The 21143-nt window shown below is 35.2% G+C and overlaps 1 protein-coding gene across 4 annotated transcripts in view; it reads right to left on the reverse strand.

The window, feature by feature from the left end:
* The window catches only part of PIGN (phosphatidylinositol glycan anchor biosynthesis class N), a 106683-nt gene that overhangs the window by 27242 nt on the left and 58298 nt on the right, over window positions 1–21143 (reverse strand). For 3 of the 4 annotated variants that reach the window (XM_060119168.1, XM_060119169.1, XM_060119167.1), the window contains 7 exons: window positions 16204–16306; window positions 11394–11496; window positions 9409–9495; window positions 6049–6104; window positions 5678–5753; window positions 3851–3924; window positions 645–687 (listed from right to left, as the gene is read on the reverse strand). In XM_060119168.1, coding sequence (XP_059975151.1) covers window positions 645–687; window positions 3851–3924; window positions 5678–5753; window positions 6049–6104; window positions 9409–9495; window positions 11394–11496; window positions 16204–16306 — 542 coding nt within the window. The remainder of the gene's footprint in view (window positions 1–644; window positions 688–3850; window positions 3925–5677; window positions 5754–6048; window positions 6105–9408; window positions 9496–11393; window positions 11497–16203; window positions 16307–21143) is intronic. The other variant, XM_060119170.1, reaches the window with a different exon arrangement.

A 21143-nucleotide genomic window follows, 5' to 3' on the forward strand; every position in this document is an offset into this window, starting at 1 on the left:
ACAACGTACCATTGAAGACTATGTATAAAGTGACAGATTCTAATAAATCAAGTTAGAAGATTTCTGACACTCTAAGAGCACTCTTACCACATTATAGGTCATATAAAAAGAAAGTAATTTATGTGTAAATTATGCCAGCATTTATAACTCAGTATCTAAAGAGTTCATGTACATAAGTGCATTCATATTTCACTTGATTAAATCAACTCATTGGGGGACTTCCCTGGTGGCACAGTGGTTAAGAATCTGCCTGCCAATGCAGGGGACATGGGTTCAAACCCTGGTCCAGAAAGATCCCACATGCCACAGAGCAACTACGCCCGTGTGCCACAACTACTGAGCCTGAGCTCTAGAGCCTGCGAGTCACAACTCCTGAGCCCGCATGCCACAGCTACTGAAGCTCGCACATCTAGAGCCCATGCTCCACAACAAGAGAAGCCGCCGCAATGAGAAGCCCGCTCACCGCAACGAAGAGTAGCCCCTGCTCACTGCAACTAGAGAAAGCCTGCACACAGCAACAAAGACCCAATGCAGCCAAAATAAATAAATAGATTAGTTAATTAATATATATATGTATATATATAAATCAGCTCATTGTTTAGCTTGTCAATCTTATTTATATTGAATATCCAGTAATGCCTTACCAAAGCCATGATGTCTGATATGTTGATAACCATGAGAAAAAGACTGGAAAAAAAATAAAGAAAAAACACATGTAATACTGCAGACACATTTTAAAAGCACATTAAAATCAAAATGAGAATAATCAAATAATCTAACATTCTGTTATTAGTATTTCTGCTTCTGTAAATATTACATTTGACAAAGGCTCTTTTCACATTATCATGGACTACTGTCCCACAGTGATGGGCTAGACTTCAAAAATGTTATTTAACACGTTGAATATTTATTTCAATGGTATGAAAGGGGCATGATAGAGAACAAACGTATGGACACCAAGGGGGGAAAGTGGCGGGGGTGTGTGTGGGGTGTGATGAACTGGGAGATTGGGATTGACAGGTATACACTGATGTGTATAAAATTGATGATTAATAAGAAACTGCTGTGTAAAAAAAATAAATAAAATTTAAAAAAGAAAGGGACATGAATTATGATTTTTTTAAATTAAAGTTTTTATTTTAGATAATTATGGATTCACATGCAACTGCAAGAAATGATATAGAGGGAACCCATGTACCCTCTGCCCAGTTTCCCCCACTGGTAACACCTTACAAAACTATAGTACAATATCACAACCAGGATATTGACATTGATTCTGTCAAGATACAGAATGTTTCCATCATCACAAGGATCCCTCATGATACTCTTTTATAGTTACATCTATCCTCCTCTTGCTTACTCTCTGTCTAATCCCCAGTCTCTGGAAACCACTAATCTGTTCTCTGTTTCTATAATTTTGTTATTTCAGGAGTGTTGTACAAGTGGAATCATTTGAATCACTTATAACATTTTGGGATTGCCTTTTTCACTGAGCACAATTCTCTTGAGATTCATCTAAGGTTCTGTGTGTATCAATAGTTTGCTCCTTTTTATTGCTGAGCAGTACTCCATTATACCACAGTTTGCTTAACCATTCAAGCACCAAAGGACATCAGGGTGGTTTCCAGTTTGTGGCTATTACAAATAAAGCTGCTATAAACATTTGTGTACAGTTTTTGTGCAAACACAAGTTTTCATTTCTCCAGGAAAAATAGCCGAGTGCAGTTACTGGATTATGTTGTTGGCGCAGTTTCATAAGAAACTGGATAACTCTTTTCAGAGTAGTTGTACTATTTTACATTCCCACCAGCAATGTCTGAGAGCAATTTCTTTGCATCCTCCCCAGCATTTGGTGATGTCACTATTTTTTATTTTTTGCTTCTTCATCATTATTTTGTCCGTTATAGATTTTGCTCTGTGTCGTTTTACCTTTTTACAGTGTTATTTGTTGTTGTTTCTACCAAGTCTAATTTTTCCTGGGTCAAATTTTAGTGCTCTATGGAACCAAAAGGGGGACGTTCTTAAGTCAGTCTTGTGTATAAAAGAAATGTCACAATGTGAAGTAGTAGCCATTTCCAGTTTTATTTTGTGCTGATAACTTCTACCACTAATTTAGCACATGTTTTCACTTTCTATTGTATGCCAGCCACTGTTCTTGTTGCTGGTAAAACATCGGTGAACAGAGCCTACCATCTACTCAGGGAGATGAATAATAAATAGAATGTTTGTAATAACAATAAAATGTCAGGTGGTGTTAAATGTCAGGAAGAAGAGTCGATTGATCGGGGGAGACCTGTATGAGAAGACATTTAAGTAGAGACCTGTGTGAACAGAGTGAACCATGAAACTATATGATTAAAGAGCACTGCAGGTAGAGAGAGTGTGGAACGTACAAAGGGCATGAGGTGAAAACGTGCATGGTGTATTTGAAGAACAGCAAGAGGGTCAGCTTTAAGCAGAGTGTGCTAGCACAAGAGTTGTGGGAAATAAGGTTGGAGAGATAGAGATGCAGGGGCCAGATCACATGGGGCCATTTAGGCCATAATTAGGACTTTAGAATTTTTCCTAGTTGTGACAAGAAGCCATTGGAAGGTTTTAAAGGCTCCTCTGTCTGTTGTATGGATAAAAACTGTAGGAGGACAGGAGTAAAAGCAGGGAGATCAGCTAAGAGGCCCCTGAAGATGACTGATGATAGTGGGTTGGTGGAGGTGATTGAAAATGTGAATAGAAAGAAGAGACGATATCAGTGACGTAGCGAGTGGATTTGGCAATGAGGGATGGATGGACTTGGGCTTGTGTGACGGATTAGAAAAAGAAAACAGGATGAGCAGCTAGAGTTCAACAGGAAGAAAGGGAATTGCTGGGTTCAATGTATGACATATTAAGTTTGAGGGGTCAGTGTTATATTAGGGGGGAATGTCAGTGACTTGTAAAGGTTTAAAGGTCAAAAGAGAAGACATTTATAAAGCCACAACTTTGTCATCTTTGCCTCAGTTCTCTACCTTTGTATTTAGTTTTTCATTGTAGAAAAACTAAATACTAAACGAACAAAACTAAAACTCTCCCTTTGTATTTAGTTTTTCGTTGTACTAGTCTCAGGTTAAAATTACTACACAGGGCCTCCCTGGTGGCGCAAGTGGTTGAGAGTCCGCCTGCCGATGCAGGGGATACGGGTTCGTGCCCCGGTCTGGGAGGATCCCATATGCCGCGGAGCGGCTGGGCCCGTGAGCCATGGCCGCTGAGCCTGCGCGTCCGGAGCCTGCGCGTCCGGAGCCTGTGCTCCGCGACGGGGGAGGCCACAACAGTGAGAGGCCCGCATACCGCAAAAGGAAAAAAAAAAAAAAAAAAAATTACTACACACACACACACAAATACACACATACATATACACACACATTTTGATGAGCCTTCTACTTCTCATCCCACATATCCCCAGCTCTTCTTAAACTTTAATTAAAAGCCCTTCTAGGGCTTCCCTGGTGGTGCAGTGGTTGAGAGTCCACCTGCCAATGCAGGGGACGTGGGTTCGTGCCCCGGTCCGGGAGGATCCCACATGCCGCGGAGCGGCTGGCCCGTGAGCCGTGGCCGCTGGGCCTGCGCGTCCGGGGCCTGTGCTCCGTGGCGGGGGAGGTCACAGCAGTGGGAGGCCCGCATACCGCAAAAAAAAAAAAAAAAAAAAAAGCCCTTCTAAAAACTTGCATCTGTTAACAGAGATGTGAGAAAGTACATGTCACTTACTATTTTTTTTAAATTGCATCTAAGTATCTTCTATGTGGTATTGACAAGGTATAAATGCTTTTTTTTTTTTCTAAAACTAACAAATTCAATGTTTCTTAAACATTCATCTTACCTTTTTGATGATAACTGGGTAGTTAACTGAACAGCTTCAAAAGCACACATCACAAGAGCAAAGGGGATTAAAATCTGTTTAAAAGAACAACAAATGATGCCATGGGTAGCTGTAGCATTTGAAGAAATATTTCTATTTCTCCAAGTTTGTCTGTATTAGTGAAAAGCCAATGCTGAAATAAAACCATGATACCAATGACATATAGAACGGTGACGAAACGGATTTAAAAATCCACATCAACAGCATTTGGTGTATAAAAGATAACAACAAGTATTTCAAATAAAGCCTATTCCAAATTTTTGTTCTATTTAACTCAGTATAATAATTAATGAACCAAATCAAATAAACTATGGAGTCTGATGATTTGATTCACAGATCCCTGAACTCATCTGGTTATTTGATACTACAACTCTATTAACATGATTTAGCTGCTTTACCATTGCTTGTTGTTGTTTTATTTTAATACTAATTTATTTCTGATTATAAAATTCATACTCTGTAAAAAAAAAATGGAGAAAGGTATACTAAAATTTACACTGGTTGAAAAATCTATAATCCAGAAGTAACACTGTTAATATTTTGAGATACTGCTTTCCAATGACCAATTAAAACACACACACACACACACACACACACACACACACAATGTTTAAACAAAGAGGGGAGGGAGAAAATATGGAAAAGAAATGATGTTCAAAACTGCATAAGACTCTTGTTCAAGCGAAGGCTACATGTAGTGAAGGCTACATGACTGAAATAGAGGTCCAGGAGAATTTTCACTTCCAGCCACATCAGTCAAAAAAAGTGACCAAATATATTATGTCAGTAAAACTTACTGAATTAAGCTGGAGATTATAAATCTAGCATTTAGTTTAAACTTCTGTTTTTCTTTCTTTTTTTTGCTTGTTTTTAATTAAAGGCCCATGATCTTTAATAGACTGAGAAAAGAACAACTACCTTTAAGAAAAATGTAAATAAAGAATAAGGAAACTATTAATACACATTTCAAAATAATTCAATAGAGAATGGGACATGAGAAAACAAACATCTTTTTTAACATTTCTTAAAATTACATTTGTATTAGTGCAGTAACAAAAAAAAGGATATTAATCTGTTAATAAACACATACTTTTACAATTATTACTTATGTGATCTGAATAGAAGGCAATCAGATTTTAGGCAGATATTAGTTCCTTTATTTAAACAAATATATACTAGGTATATAAAATGTGCCAGGCACTATGGTAGAGGGAATAAGACAAGCTTAATGATCCTAGAGAAAAAGGGAAAGAGCATGAATTACATTCTATTGGAGAGTCTGAATGCCTGGAAAGCTGATAATTTGTCATTATCTTAGAATCCTCAGTACCCAGCTGGTGCTGATAAGCCTTCAGTGACATATTTATTGAATGAATAAATCAGTTCTAAGTACAGGGATTATGAGAAAAGATGATAACATGTTGGCAGTCTTGGGGGTGGGAACATCAGTTCGGGGAGCCTTTGATCTTGAGGAGCAAGGCAGTTTTGATCCACCCTTCACTTCCCACAGGCTTTAATCACCTTTGATAGGACTTCCTGGGACTAACAGACTCTCTACTTTTTTGAAGTTAAATGGGCTTAGGAGTAAAGTAAAAAGATTAACTATATTTTGGAGTAAAAGCTAAAGTGTCCGACTTCCCATTCAACAGTGTCTGAGAAGGTATCTTCTTTCCATGCAACTTAACTCTGTCGCTTTAGAATCTTAATGTCATATGTTACATAATCTTAATTGTCACAATGAGTTCATAATCTTATTAATCAGTATCTTAAGAAAATAAGAAAACCAACCTTCCACATCATCAGGGCTCCCATCATGTAAGGACTAAACACCGTCAGAAAGCAATAGACGGAGGCAAGATCAAAGCTAAGGAATCAACGAAAAGAGAAAGGAGTTTAGAATTCACATTGTAACTTTAAAAGAATGTTCTTCTAAAAAGCATGTTTAAATTAATTTTCTGAAATCTACTCTTACTAAAGCACAAGTATACATTGTCTGAAGAACTATTACAAAATCAGTAAAACGAATGAGATAGACTTGTATGTGCCCATACATACCAATTTTCAAAATACATCCTTCAGTGTAAAAAGCAAGGTACAGAACAAAATCCCTATTTGTATTATTTTCTGGTTATACATATGCTGTTTTTATTTTAAATTACCTGTTAACAGAAGCTATATTCCCAGTTCCAAAAAAGGCTGTCATTAAGAAGAAAACCTAAATAGAGTTAAGGTAATGCCAAAACATGTCAGAATTCATAAAAGTTCTTTTTCATTTAGAAAAGATACACCTATTCTACCATGAGGGTAATTTGCTTTTCTACTTGTACATTTGATCATAAATTGTTGTAAATGAGTGTTCCATTGTATCTCCTTGTGAATGCATTTGGAAAGAACCAGACTGAACAAGCAATGTACAAAGAACTACGAGGCCTGGGAGGTCATCCTTGTCACTAGTAACCTTGGGAAGGTTACTATTTTCCTCACCTCTAACATAAACAGTTGGATTACTGTTATTTGTAGTTGGCTGCTAATGATTAAAAAAAAAAGCGATAGACATTTTCAGCTGAAATACGATTTCATTTCATACATGCTCGCTGTGTGCCCACTACATGTGAAACGTGCCAGGTTCTTTGAAAGGCTTAGGAAGAAATAAGATATCATGTTTTAAAATAATTCAATAGAGAATGAGAAAGAGTAAACATCTTTTTGACATTTCTAAAACTTACATTTGTAATAGTGCAGTAATAAAAAGTAGGTATTAATTATATTGGAGTCTAAGAACTTACTGCTAGTAAAGTATTTAAAATAGTGCCTGGCCCACTGAAAGGGCTCGATAAATGTTAGTTACTTTATTATCATAAACACATACACAAAAATGGTACAGAAACACTAAAAAGGAAGTATGAATCAAGACAAATTTCAGTGAATAAGCGGCATTTGCGTTGGTAACTTGAGCCTTAAATATATTCATTGTTCCACGCATTCAACCAGTCAACTAACCAACCAAGATTTATTATCTAGTACATGTCAGAGGCAGAGCTAGGCACTAAGAATATAAATATAAATAAAATAGTTTAAAGTGCTCATATGGTGACTAAGATTATGATGATATGTAGAAATATGTAAGATGAATTTAAAGGTAAACTGTGGGAAATAAATGATGTAGTCAAGGACTTCCTTAGCGATCCAGTGGTTAAGACTCCATGCTTCCGGGCCTCCCTGGTGGCGCAGTGGTTAAGAGTCCGCCTGCCGATGCAGGGGATACGGGTTCGTGCCCCGGTCTGGGAGGATCCCATATGCCGCGGAGCGGCTGGGCCCGTGAGCCATGGCCGCTGGGCCTGCGCATCCGGAGCCTGTGCTCCGCAACGGGAGAGGCCACAACAGTGAGAGGCCCACATACCGCAAAAAAAAAAAAAAAAAAAGACTCCATGCTTCCAACGCAGGGGGTGTGGGGTTCAATCCCTGGTCAGGGAACTAAGATCCCACATGCCACCCAGTGCAGACAAAAGAAAAAAATAAATAAAATGATGTAGTCAAGAAACAGTAAACAGGTGTGATAGAAGCTGAGGGTTTATTGAAGGGTACAGTGAAAGATGAAGCAAGAAATATAGATTGGTGGCATATTAATAAAAAACCTTGAACTTCATTGTGGAGACAATGAAGAGCTGGCAAGAATTTTAGATGAGTAATATAAATAAGAAATACCAATAACAGTGAGATATTTGGATCAGGGATACAAATAATTAGAGGCAGGAAATTCAGTTAGGAAGCTATTTCAGTAGTCTATGTTGGGGACAAGGAAAGTCTGAACCAGTGTGGTTAGAGTGGAAATGGAGAAGGAGGGGAGACCATGGAACTTTAAAAGTGGACAGGGAGTTGTTAAATATGACATGTTTGATGCCCTGGGTAGCTGGGAGCATGGCAATGCCATTAAATGAGATGTGACCTGGCAGAGAGTGATTTTGGAAAGGGGTGGGCAGTCATTAGTCAGTGTGGACATATATCTGGTGATGCCCAGCAGGATGTTGGACATATGACTCTTAAGGTCAGAGAGGTCAGGGCTGGAGAAGTAGATCTTAGAGCTGTTTGTACAGAGGTGTCAGTCAAAGCTATAAGAGAGGATGACATTATCCAGGCACAATTAGAGGAGAAGGTTAATGATAGAGCTTGGAGAAAAACATACATGGTTCAAGAGCAAAGGAAGAGTAAGTTTCCATGAAAGAGAATAGAGATGGTGTAAAAAGCTGAGAAGAGAACCTGGATCATGTTCTGGATGTCAAGGGAAAAGAAAGAGAAAAATCAATTGAGTTGAATGTTGTAAGAGTGGTCAAGTAAAACTGAACAGATCAGACTGTGCAATCAGGAAGGCCCTGAAGACCACGAGAGGACAACTTCAGCAGAGACATTTGACAAATACTGAAGAGGTACTATGTGCCAAGCACTGGTCAAGGCTTGAGGATATAGTACATAAATGGGAAGGAAGTAGTAGCGGCAAGGAGCTTGGTAGTAGACACAAAGGACAAGATGAAATTATAATTTAGGGAGATGCAGGGTTCAAAGGAAGAAGTGTTTTTTTTTTTTTTTTTTTTTGCGGTATGCGGGCCTCTCACTGTTGTGGCCTCCCCCGTTGCGGAGCACAGGCTCCGGACGCGCAGGCTCCGGACGCGCAGGCTCAGCGGCCATGGCTCACGGGCCCAGCCGCTCCGCGGCATATGGGATCCTCCCAGACCGGGGCACGAACCCGCATCCCCTGCATCGGCAGGCGGACTCTCAACCACTTGCGCCACCAGGGAGGCCCAAGAAGTGTTTTATTAGTATAGGCTGAGTGGAAGGAATCTGCAAAGACAGAAAGCAAAATTGAGAGTGAAGGCAAGAGGTAGAGGAGAGAATAAGAACATTTATTTTCTGGACCTATAACGTCCAGACTCCACCACGGTAAGTTCAAAGGAAATATCTCCCTATGAGTTTCTTCAACCCAGTCAGCCAGCCTTCCCAAAGTGAGACTTTATTCTGTCACATTGTCTTTCAAACTTCTAATACAAATAACTTTCACACAATATTGCCTCTGATGTGATCCAAAAACCTTGTGGGACAGATGTTATATAACATGAGTATAGTATAAAATACACATAAAAAGATACAAACCTAACTCATAATAGTGGTTTCTTCTGGATGAGGGAAATTAGTTTGGAGTCGGAAGTTGAAAGGAGACTGTCTTTAGCTGTAATATTTTAATTTTTTAAAATGTGTGACATATATGACAAAATATTAGTTGTTGATATCTTGGATGGCAGGAATACACATATATACATTTGTTATATCATTCTTTATGCTTTTCTATAGTTTCAGAATTTTTTTGAAGTATAAACTATATGAGAAAATTATGGTTGGGAGGGTGGTTAAATGGCCTCCAAGGTAATACCACTACCAAATGACAGGCAGAAACCCCTCCCACTTCTTCTTACTCCATTAAATGGGAGGTTGCAGTGCCTTAAAACAGAAGTCCATAAAAAGGATACAAGGAAAAAGGCCCTACGGATGTCATCCAGATAGAGGTCTCGAAACTGGGTTATATCAGTATTATAGGTGAACTGGATACTGGAGACCTGTGAGATAAGAAGAAATTCATAAATGCACAATAACAGTTTGCTTACTTCGACCCTCAAAAGCAAACTTACCGTCAAAGTTACAAGAGCTAGAAAGATAACTTGTACTGACAAGAAAACAAACAAAAACAAATAAATCTTTTCCTATAGCTTAATTTCACCTTAATAACATCTGCCGAAAGGTAAAATATACTGTTAATAATATACTGAACAGAGTTGTAGTATTGCCATATGTGTAATAAAAGTGAGAATTGGGCTTTTTATTATCCTGTATAAATGCTTCACTTTTAAATCCCTATATAATTTTTCCCTTTTCTAACATCTGATTTCTCAGTGTCCCGATCTTCTCAAACTCAAGTATGGTATGATATTAAAAAGCATGATAAATTAAATATTTTTCTGTTTTTTTGTTCTTCTGTTAACTCATTTCCAGAGAAATTATTTTCTCTCTATAAAAAAGTAATATATTTCTGTCCTGGTAAAATAAAAAGCCTCTCAGGTTCCAACATGGTGGATGCACTCTTGCTTAATCCCCCGTTTTCCACAAAAGAAAAACTCATGGATAAGTTTAAAGGGAGACTTTCCCTATCTCCCACTTCCCATGTAATTTTCTGTTAAGTTCTTGGGATGCTTTAATCCTCTTTTCTAGAAAAAGACATATCTCCTTTCAGTTAAAATACAGAATTTAAAAAATAACACAATAAACCTCATTTTTAATTGAATAATATTTTATTATTAAAATTTTGAATATTTAATACTAAGGACAGTCTGACCATTTACTTGAATCTGATCAAAACTTCTTTTCATGTATTATTTTAATATTCCAGGACTGAAAGTTAAAAACCAGTAATTACTCAATATACTTCAATAAAGTTTCTTCTTTATTGAAATTGTTTATTCTAAAGCATCAAGTACTCTTTGTGAACTCAAGTAGAACCAGTTAAGGATGAATCAATGGATCAACTATGAAGGTCTTTTCCTGCAATATTTCTTTTCTCTGACCTCAGTAAAATTGTAAATATTTTATCATCAATTTCTTATAATTATCTTCAGTTCTGAAATAAAGGCAAGAGACATCAATTAACTCTCTAGCTCAGCATAATAAAGGTGTCCTTAATATCTGGTTGGCTTTTAGCCAATTCAAAGTATATTATGTTGAATAAACAGCCTAAGATTTGGACTGAGGCCACGATCACTAAGGTGACAGAATAAGCATTTTGGATCAGAATGACTAGAAAGAGAAAAATAACACTGGAACACAAATGTCACTTTATGATCAAATTCATAAATTGAAGTGTGACAACATAAATATTATTCCAACAAAAATAAATTGAAGGAAAGAAAAATTAGATGTGAAAACAAAGGCAAACAAGATAAAGAACATTCTTTCTCCTGTATTCTTTCACCTATATTAATGTTTTTTTGCATCAGAGATTCTCAAATAATCTCTAAGAAAAGCCCAACACATATAATGCCCATGAAACAATAAAATCATGCTGGGCCTCCCTGGTGGCGCAGTGGTTGAGAGTCCGCCTGCCGATGCAGGGGATACGGGTTCGTGCCCCGGTCTGGGAGGATCCCATATGCCGCGGAGCGGCTGGGCCCGTGAGCCATGGCCGCTGGGCCTGCGCGTCCGGAGCCTGTGCTCCGCAACGGGAGAGGCCACAACAGTGAGAGGCCCGCATACCGCAAAAAAAATAAATAAATAAATAAATAAAATCATGCTTTTCTGTTGTAAGTGAAAATTTCCTTACAAACTGTTTGACTTAATTATTAATGCCTTAAGTACTGTAAATTTTTAAGTAGAATTTTTGATGAAATAACATTGCAACCTCTTTATAGGATAGAGAATATTCTAGTATTCTTAAATAAATGCAAGAATGATTTTGACAAGCTACCTTCTGTTTATAGGAAACAACAGATTGTGGCAGGGTTTCTTGTTCCATGTGTATCCAGACAAACATCAAACATGACAATACTAATGGGAAGAGAGCTTCATACCTAAGGGGTGGGGGGTGTGAGGTGGAAGTGGGAGGGTAGAAAAGAAAAAACATTAAACAAATAAAAATGCAAATTTATAATACTAATAGGTCCTTCTCAAAATTAAAACAATCTTGATAATACTTTTAAGTTACAATATCACGAAATTTAAATTTTTTAGGCTTTCCAGAAGAAGAAAGTAGGAAAGGAAAGTAACATTTAAATATTAACTCTAACATCATCTTTTGAAATTTATCAGATCTTGAGATCATTACATGTTTAAAATAGTAGAGATATTTAAAATTCATTCATGAGGTAAATGACAGAAATACACAAAAAAGAAAGAAAACATAAGACAAAGGTAAAAAGACAATACCTGAGTTAAAATGATTAATATACAGAAAAGAAGATCAAGACAAACATCCCAAATTTTTTTTAAAAATGGGTGCAATATGGGAATATAAACCTCTCAAAAAGAAAAAAAAAGAGCCAATAAATCCATAAAAATGTCTGACCATATTGATAACTGATATAGAAATTATAAAATAGATGCCATAGCCACTTATAATATTTACCATATTAAAAAAATGTCAACAAGAGTATAGTGAAAAAGGAACTCTCATACTCTCTACATAGGAATAAACACTTCCTGGAAGGTAATCTAATACTATGCATCAAGAATCTAAAAAATATTCATATAGTATAATGTAATAATGTCACTTCTAGGAATTCACCCTGAGAAAATAATCAGACATATGCACTATGATTCCCATCTGAAGATGTTACAATATTGTTTACAGAAGAGAAAAACAAGAAAACAACTTAATATCCACAGGGGAGCTTAGTTAAATAATGTATGGTACATCTTTAGGCTGGCGCATAACGTGGACATTATAATGTGGACAAAGGAGAAATGTGCATGAGATAACGCAGTGACAGATGCTTTACCTAATCCTTTTCTGCCCTAGTTTAAGATAAGTGTTTCACCTCTGTAATCCCCCAAATACTCTACATATGATAGTAGTTATCACACTATTTTAATCACATGTTTACTAATATGCATTCCCCACTAGTTTGGAAAATCTTTGACTGGGTCAGTCTTGTCACCACTACAGGCCCCCTCATAATAAGTATTTGTTGATTGGAAGTTACAAAACAAAATCAAGCAAACCAAATTAAAACAAAAAAAACCTGTATTTCTCTTTCAACTTTTTCAACTACTGAACTCTACTCCATATTGCACTATTTCTTAAACAGGAGAAAGCAAAAGAAACAAAATGCTTTAAACTCTACCACCGATCATAAAACTAAAGCACTGAAGATCAGGCAGAAGAAAACATTCAGGTTTGAGAAAGCATACACAAACCACTTGGTATATAAGATTTAGGATGCCCCAGGATATGAACAGACAACACACCATGTGAGAAAATATTATTAGTAAAACAAGTGCAGAAAAATGTATCGACACAAAGCTGCACTATTTTTGGCCTACTAAAATAGCATTTTATATTCTTATTTAAAAATGAAAATATCAAATACTGTGAAGGATATGATGAAGTAGGTCCCCTCATAGGTTGTTGGTAATATTATAAGCTGGCACTGTTCTTAAGACAAAAGTAAAAAAAAATTCATATTTTACGGCCCACCTATACTACAACTGAGAAGTGAAAAAAGGAAATAATCTAACTTTATAAAAGGCTTATGCATAAAAACATAACTCAAAACATTATTTATGATAATAAAAACTGTAAATAAAGTGACCAAAAAATACAGGAAAGATCAAGGTGCATCCATGTCATAGAATATTAAAAATCTATTAAAATGATGGTTAGGGGCTTCCCTGGTGGCGCAGTGGTTGAGAGTCTGCCTGCCGATGCAGGGAACACGGGTTTGTGCCCCGGTCCGGGAGGATCCCACATGCCGCGGAGCGGCTAGGCCCGTGAGCCATGGCCGCTGAGCCTGTGCATCCGGAGCCTGTGCTCCACAACGGGAGAGGCTACAACAGTGAGAGGCCCGCGTATCCCCCCCACCCAAAAAAAATGATGGTTAGGAAGCCTATAAGCCAACTAGGAAAATGCTTCTAAAATAAAGTAGAGGGACTTCCCTGGTGACGCATTGGTTAAGAATCTGCCTGCCAATGCAGGGGACACGGGTTCGATCCCTGGTCCGGGAAGATCCCATATGCCAGGGAGCAGCTAAGCCCATGTGCCACAACTACTGAGCCTGCGTGCCACAACTACTGAAGCCCATGCCCCTAGAGCCCGTCCGCAACAAGAGGAGCCACCACAATGAGAAGCCTGAGCACCGCAACAAAGAGTAGTCCCCGCTCAACACAACTAGAGAAGTCCACATCAGCAGCAAAGACCCAACACAAACATAAATAAAAATAAAATAAAAATTTAAAAACATTAAAAATAAAATACAGCAAAGTAGAAAATAAAGATATAAAATAGTACATGGACTATGATTAATACTGTGTTAAAAAGATAAATACGGAGCTAAGACTGGAAGGAAATATGTCAGAACATCAATAGGAGGGGTAGGGTTAATAGATGATTTTTCTTCCTTATTCCTACTCTTCAAAATGTGACTATACTATGTTTACAATGATTTTAAAAAATTGAAAAAGAAAGAATTAGAATGCCTGTATCCTAGCCATTATTAAAAATTTAGTTCAATTTCCACATGATTCCTTGATGGCACCAGTTCAGCTCCCTTACCCAAACCCTGTCTCTAGTCATTCTTTATATCACATAATCCACAACTTAAATTACGATAACTTAATTGTTGCATTTTGTAATTGCCTAACATTGTAAAATAGAGTCCATATTTTATAGCAGCTTACAACTCTATTATACACCTGGGGTACACTAATTGTTCTAACTGTATGTCTGTCTAGTGTTCAGGGCACTAGAAATGTGAAAAAAACTTGACTAATTGAATCAAGAAAGTGTACTCTCTGAGCAAAAAACAAACAAAGGAAAAAAAAACATGATTTTTGAAATATTTGCACTTATATATGAAATTATTCTTTCCTAATATGTAAAAACATAAATTCCATAGTTCTACAAATAGTACTACAGATTTACTTCTTTTCAAAAACTATAAAATAAAATTTTTGTAAAATGTAGATGAATAAATCTGATAAAGACAATCTTCTTATGGGACTTTATTTCTTTAGAGAATGAATATCTCATATAAAGTCTGTATATCTGAATTAATAAACTGAAATACCAATAAAATGTCATCATGGGCTCAGAGTGTACATAATAAAACCTTTCTAAATTAGGATCTGCTAGTTAGGTCTCTGTGCAAATTGAACAGGGCTGAAAAGACATTTAGTTTGTATTATACTTTGTTAAGCAAAGGGATAATATAATCAAAATTTTGGAGGAAAATGTTTAACCAACTTAAGAGAACTATTTTCAAGTATTATAATAGCTTCCATCTGCATAAAAATAATTAAATGCTGATTAAAAATAAATCTTCTTTATTCATTTGGTCAAGGGTGCATTGTTAGAATGTAGGATTGCTATTATTGTACTTTTGTAAAGTAATGAAAGTGCATTTCTTTTAAATATCCTATAATTCTGACTATTCACTTACTTACATGGAGAACCCTCCAGGTCGTCCAAAAATAGTGACGTGGAATGATAACAGGTGGACTATGTTTTGCAAAACTGATTTGACACTGAAAAATGTACTAACTGAAATTATTAGACTGCTGTTTCAGGCTACCTCTGTCTAAGGTAAATTAAAAAAATTTTTTTTTTGCAAAGGTAAATATACTTTCTGATGTTGGGTAATATATTTCTTAATACATTCATTAATAAGGTCATACTTATTATTCTGATTTTAGGCATGATTTTTCACTTTTTAGATTTCTTAAATTAAATGTGCTTAAATGTGCACAATGGTAAATCCCTAGGTTCTTCTAATTGGGATCAAGATCCTATATTTGGACCAAATTTTGAAACTGTCTGAGTGGTGGTTATTCGATTTGTCTGCTCTATTCAGTGTTTATTATAAAGTGCATATTTCTCACCCTCATGAAGATTTAAGTAAAGATGAAATAAAATTCAAAAGCAAGTGAAGAACTCTTTTCTTCAAAGTAGATGGGAGAGTATGTCATCGTTCTCACTGATTTCTAGAGAATGCTTCAGAATCCAACCCAAATCAAGCTGTTCTTTTTTGGTTTTGTTTTACAAGAAAATTTTAATCTTCAATGAAAATGTTTAACTTTTTAACAGTTTAACTTTTGGGAAAATATTCTAAAAGGTTTCTGAATCAAAAGAAATATCTGTACTATGACATATGTAAGAGTAAAAATAAAATATTATACTCAAAGAAGAATGAACAAATCAAAACATAATTTAAAGTGCATGAAAGGAATGCAACAAAGACTAAAATTCTTATAAGTCATTGTTTGAGACTTAAAATTCCTCCACAATCTATCAGAACTCTCTAACACTGTAGGTAAGCAGTATTTAAGCAACTTCAGGAAATAAACAGAAACACAAATACTATAGGCAATATTGTGAAAATGATAAGAAAAAGAAAACTGAAGATTACAGATCAAGTCACACAGTTTTTACAGAGGAAAAATACTTATAATTTATTCCTCAAGATTCATGTATTTTTCATTTCCAGAGGTTAAATACTCAGAGAAATGTCAATATGTCATGTAAAACTTGCTACTAAAAATTAAAATTTAAAAACAGTTTATACCCTGTGCTTAGAAGCAGGTAGGTCGACATTGAGGAAACAAGAATGCTAAACAGCCGATCAAAGAGAATCAGAGGACTCAGTAGAGGCACGATGAAGGAAGAGGCTGTAATAAAACAAATGTGGGTAGTGTTAGTACAAGCGACACAGGGTATGTTGAGTTTAAAGCACCGAATACTCTATTATCATTTATAGCATTTATTATTTGTGTGACATTTAAAATGAAGCTACATTTGCCCTACTCATTTTTGTAAGAAATTTGAAACTTCACATTTTTAATTAAAATTACATTTCACCATTTTAACCACAATTTAGTTCAGATTTTCCCAATTTATATTCAGCCTTGTTCACTGTAATAACTCTTAAATAAATAATTTGTCATTTTCTAATGTAAATAATAAAAAAAAATTACTCAAGATTCAGCAACTTTTCTCCTAATTAAACATTTAGTTCAAAGACAACTTACTCCCCAGAAATTGATTTTTCCTAAACACTCCCTCCTCCAAGTTTTCCCACTGCAAAGTATGCATTGAGAGTTGTAGTGTGCCAGTTAGAAAATTAGAGACAGGAGACAAGGACTTCACCACACATGACAGTTGTAATAAGAGTAAACCAAATAAGTGAAGTAATCTTTCTTCTCAGGATTAGAAAGCAACTACTTCAGTGGGAGAAGAGCAAATAAATTGGGGGGGGGGTAGCAAAACATAAACTCCCCAATCTTTATTTTGGAAAGAAAATGTGCATAATTTCCTAATCCTCCTGGCTAGGATGGCAATATGCGTGGAATGAAATGCTCTAAAGTATGAAGACAGATAACTTGGGAGGGCATCCTGGCTGAATTACTTATAACTCTTTAACCATGAGGCAAGTTTGTTAATCTATCTAAGCAGTATTTCCATCTGTTAAGTAGAAATGAATAAAGTTGTTGTGAGGTTTAAATACAATTTCACCTATAAAATGCTCCTTGAGCATAGTGCCTGAGATACAGTAAGTGCTTAATAACTGCTAGGTGCTATTATTACTACTAGTCAACATCTACTAATAAGTTAAATGTAAAGACAATCTCATTCAAAGTTGAGTCACTGCAAGATTTAAGATTATGTGAGTTATATTTACAGTAATCTTAAAGGAATCACTTCTGATTTTTTTTCAGATGTGTAGTTCCAGTAACGTTATCATCATCTGGTATATATTTTAACAGAAAGAAATAGTATTTTAATATTTACTTTAAAAGGCAGTTCAAATGAGACCTGTTTTACCAACCTGTATTTTCTGTATTTGTTTGACTTTTGTGTAAAGGATTGATAAGATGCTAAAAGGGAAATAAGAGTCCCCATCCTGAGTGACATAAGTTAGAACCAGTTGCATAACATATAACCCATTTAGGGATCCCAGCACATTAGCAAAAAATGTTCACTGGAGCTAGACTATAGTGAATTAGTGCTTGGAAGATACCTCTGGAGATACTGCTGACCTACCTATGAGTCAACTATTTCATGCATTGCACCATATGGTAGGCATCCTCTAGTACCGATGCTCTCCTAATCCCAAGGAGGAAATGTCTTGTTTAAAATATATGTCCAGCCTATAAGAGACTCACTTCAGATTTAAGGACACACATAGGCTCAAAGTGAAGGAATGGAAAAGATATTCTATACAAGTAGAAACCAAAAGAAAGTGAAGAGTAGCTACAGCTATATCAAATAAAATAGACTTTAAGCCAAAAAATGATAACAACAGACAAATAAAGTCATTACGTAATGATAAAGGGGTCAACTGATCAGGAAGATATAACAACTATAAATATATATGCACCCAACATCAGAGCCCCTAAATATATTAAGCAAATACTAATAGATCTGAAGGGAGAAATAGACAAGAATACAATAATAATAGGAGACTTCAATATTCCACTTTCAGAAAGGGATAGATCATCCAGAGAGAAAATCAACAAGGAAACATTAGACTTGAACCATACATTAGACCAAATGGATCTAACAAAAATTTATATAACATTCCAACTAGTAGCAGCAGAACACATTCTGTGCATGGAACATTCTCCAGGATAGATCATATAATAGATCACAAAAGAAGTCTTAGCAAATTTAATAAGACTGAAATCATTTCAAGTATCTTTATTGACTATAATGGTATAAAACTAGAAATTACAACAAGAGAAAGCTGAAAAATCTACAAATATGTGGAAATTAAACAACATACTCCTGAACAACTAATGGACCAAAAAAAAGAAATTAAAAGGGAAATAAAAAGATACTTCAACAAATGAAAATGGAAACACAACATACTAAAACTTATGGGATGCTAATGTTAATCATATACACTAGTGCACAAGGAAAATATCAGTAGGTTCTATAAGGTAAAAATGATACAAAAAATACTCTCAGACACAATGTAATAAAACTAGAAATTAAAGATAAAGCAAAAATTAATGAGGTAGTGAACAGAAAAACAGTAGATCAAATTAGTAAATCAAAATCCATGTTGAGAAAATAAACAAAAAGAACAAACCACTAGCTAAGTTAATCAAAGAAAAGGAAGAAAGTGCAAATATACAAAATAAATTATGAGGGAAATGACTAATGATACAGAAGGAATTTTTTAAAATCATAAGCGATTACTTTGCATCCCTCTATATGAATAAATTTGAAAATCTAGAAGAAACAGAAAATTCCTTAAGCAAATATAGCTTTCCAAACTAACCGCAGTAGAGATAAAAAGCTTAAACAGACCAATTTCATAGAGAAATACAAAGTTATCAGGGGACTACCCAACAAAAAAGGACTAAATTCAGATAGTTTCACAGGGGAATTCTTTCAGGACTTTACAGAACAGATAGTCCCAGTGCTACATAAATTGTTTCAGAGTATAGAAATTAAAGAGAAACAATTCTTTTTATGTAGCAAATATAACATTGATAACTAAGCCTGATAAATTTAGAACACCAAAGAAAATTAAAGAACAATATCATTTATGATGGAAAAATAGTAGCAAATGAACTCCAATGCTACATTGAGAAAATAGTACATTATAATCAAATGTATCTTAGGAGTTTATATCAGAAACGCAAGAATGGTTCAATACTGGAAATCTATTAGTATTATGCACCATATTAACAGGTCTAGGGAAAAAAACCCATATTATTATCTCCATAGATGTTGAAAATGTCTTTGACAAAATTCAACATCCATTCTTAATAAAAACCCTAAATAAAACAGGAGAGCATGTACTTTCTTTAACATGATAAATATATATACCTCAGTCCTAAAGCCAGCATTTGTCTTAAATGGGGGGACTTCAGAGACACTTCCACTAAGATCAGGAAAAAAATCAAGGAGGTTCACTATCTCTACTATTTAACATTGTTCTGTAGGTATTAGCCAATGCAAGTAAATGAAAGAAAAGAGAGGAATAAGAACAGGAAGGGGGAAATACATATCTGTATTTGTAAATTACATGATGGTATACTTGGAAAATTCTACCTAGAGAGTCAATGATAAACCTAACTCAAGAAAGGAAAATTCAGTAAAGAAGTAGTATATAAAATTAACATGTAAAAATCAATAGCATCTTATACTCAAAAAAAATTAGAAGATACAATGAATGAGAAAAGCTCATTATAACAACAATAAAAAAGATAAAATACTTAGGAATATATTTAACAAGAAACATTCCCAGCCTATATGAAGGAAACTATGAAGACTACTTTTAAAGGCACAAAGGTAGACTTGAACAAGTGAAAGGACATCCCTTGTTCTTGGTTAGAATGTCTCAGCATAACTCATGGGTAAAATATAAGTTTTCCCAGAGTTAATTGGCTATATTCTTCAAAAATGTCAATGTCATAAAAGACAAAGGGAAAATACCATAAAGGATATTATTAAGTCAACTGAAAAATTAATATAAGGATGGTAGAATAGATAAAAATATTGAATATGATGTTTAAAAAATTTTATACATACACTCAAAATCACAGATGGACAAGAACATGAAGTAGAGGATGACTTTCTGTAATTCTGGGAAATTTCTTTTTTTAACCTTTTTAGACGTTTTAGATGTTTAAAAGTGAGATACAATAATATGAACACAAATTCTGTTTTCTTTGCTTCTCTTCGTCATGTGGTTTATCCCTAGGTGACATATTGTTTATATGCTGGTGTGTGTTACATACACTGCATATTTTTGAAGTTATGCAGGAAAATAAAAAGACTTCCCTTTAATGTCATCATTGCCATTCATAATTTTTGATTTTTCTGTGGATTTGAAAACTAACATGTCATATGAGAGACAATTACATATAGATACCCCGCTAGAATACTAGCCCCACCACCCAGCCCTGCAGAATATAAGCTCCAGGAGGGCAGGGACTTGTTCCATATTTATTATTCTCAGAGAACAGAATAGTGTCAGAACACAGTACAAACTAAACACATTTTTTTTTAAATGAAAGAGCAGTCTCTGCTATTGTCATGCAGAATGAATGTAATCAAGATAATTTAAAAGGGAAGGCCTACATAATGCCCATAATGAAATAAAGTTTACACAGTGAAAATAAAGTTATATATACAAGAACACTTATTGTCCAAGAATAACTTCCACTTATACAATGACCAAGGTGTTTAGAAAATGAGCAAATCAAAACTTTAGGAGATACATGTCCATTTCCTGTTGTATTTTTAAGCCTCTGCTTGGATTTTAAGAGCAATCCAAGGACAAACACTCCTATCCCTTAACTGTCTTTTTAAGATAAAGTTCCATCCAAAGATTTTTTTTAATAATGAACAAAAATCATTTATAAATAAATAAATGTTAAATTGCACATCATATCATTCATAGGCATTACAAACTTTTTCTTTTTTTTAATGAAAAACCTGGACTTAAAGTTTGCTCCTGTTTTCCAGTTGGAAGGAAAAGGCTAAGTCCTT

This window comes from Mesoplodon densirostris, chromosome 15 (assembly GCF_025265405.1).
Source record: "Mesoplodon densirostris isolate mMesDen1 chromosome 15, mMesDen1 primary haplotype, whole genome shotgun sequence".
Lineage (NCBI taxonomy): Eukaryota > Metazoa > Chordata > Mammalia > Artiodactyla > Ziphiidae > Mesoplodon > Mesoplodon densirostris.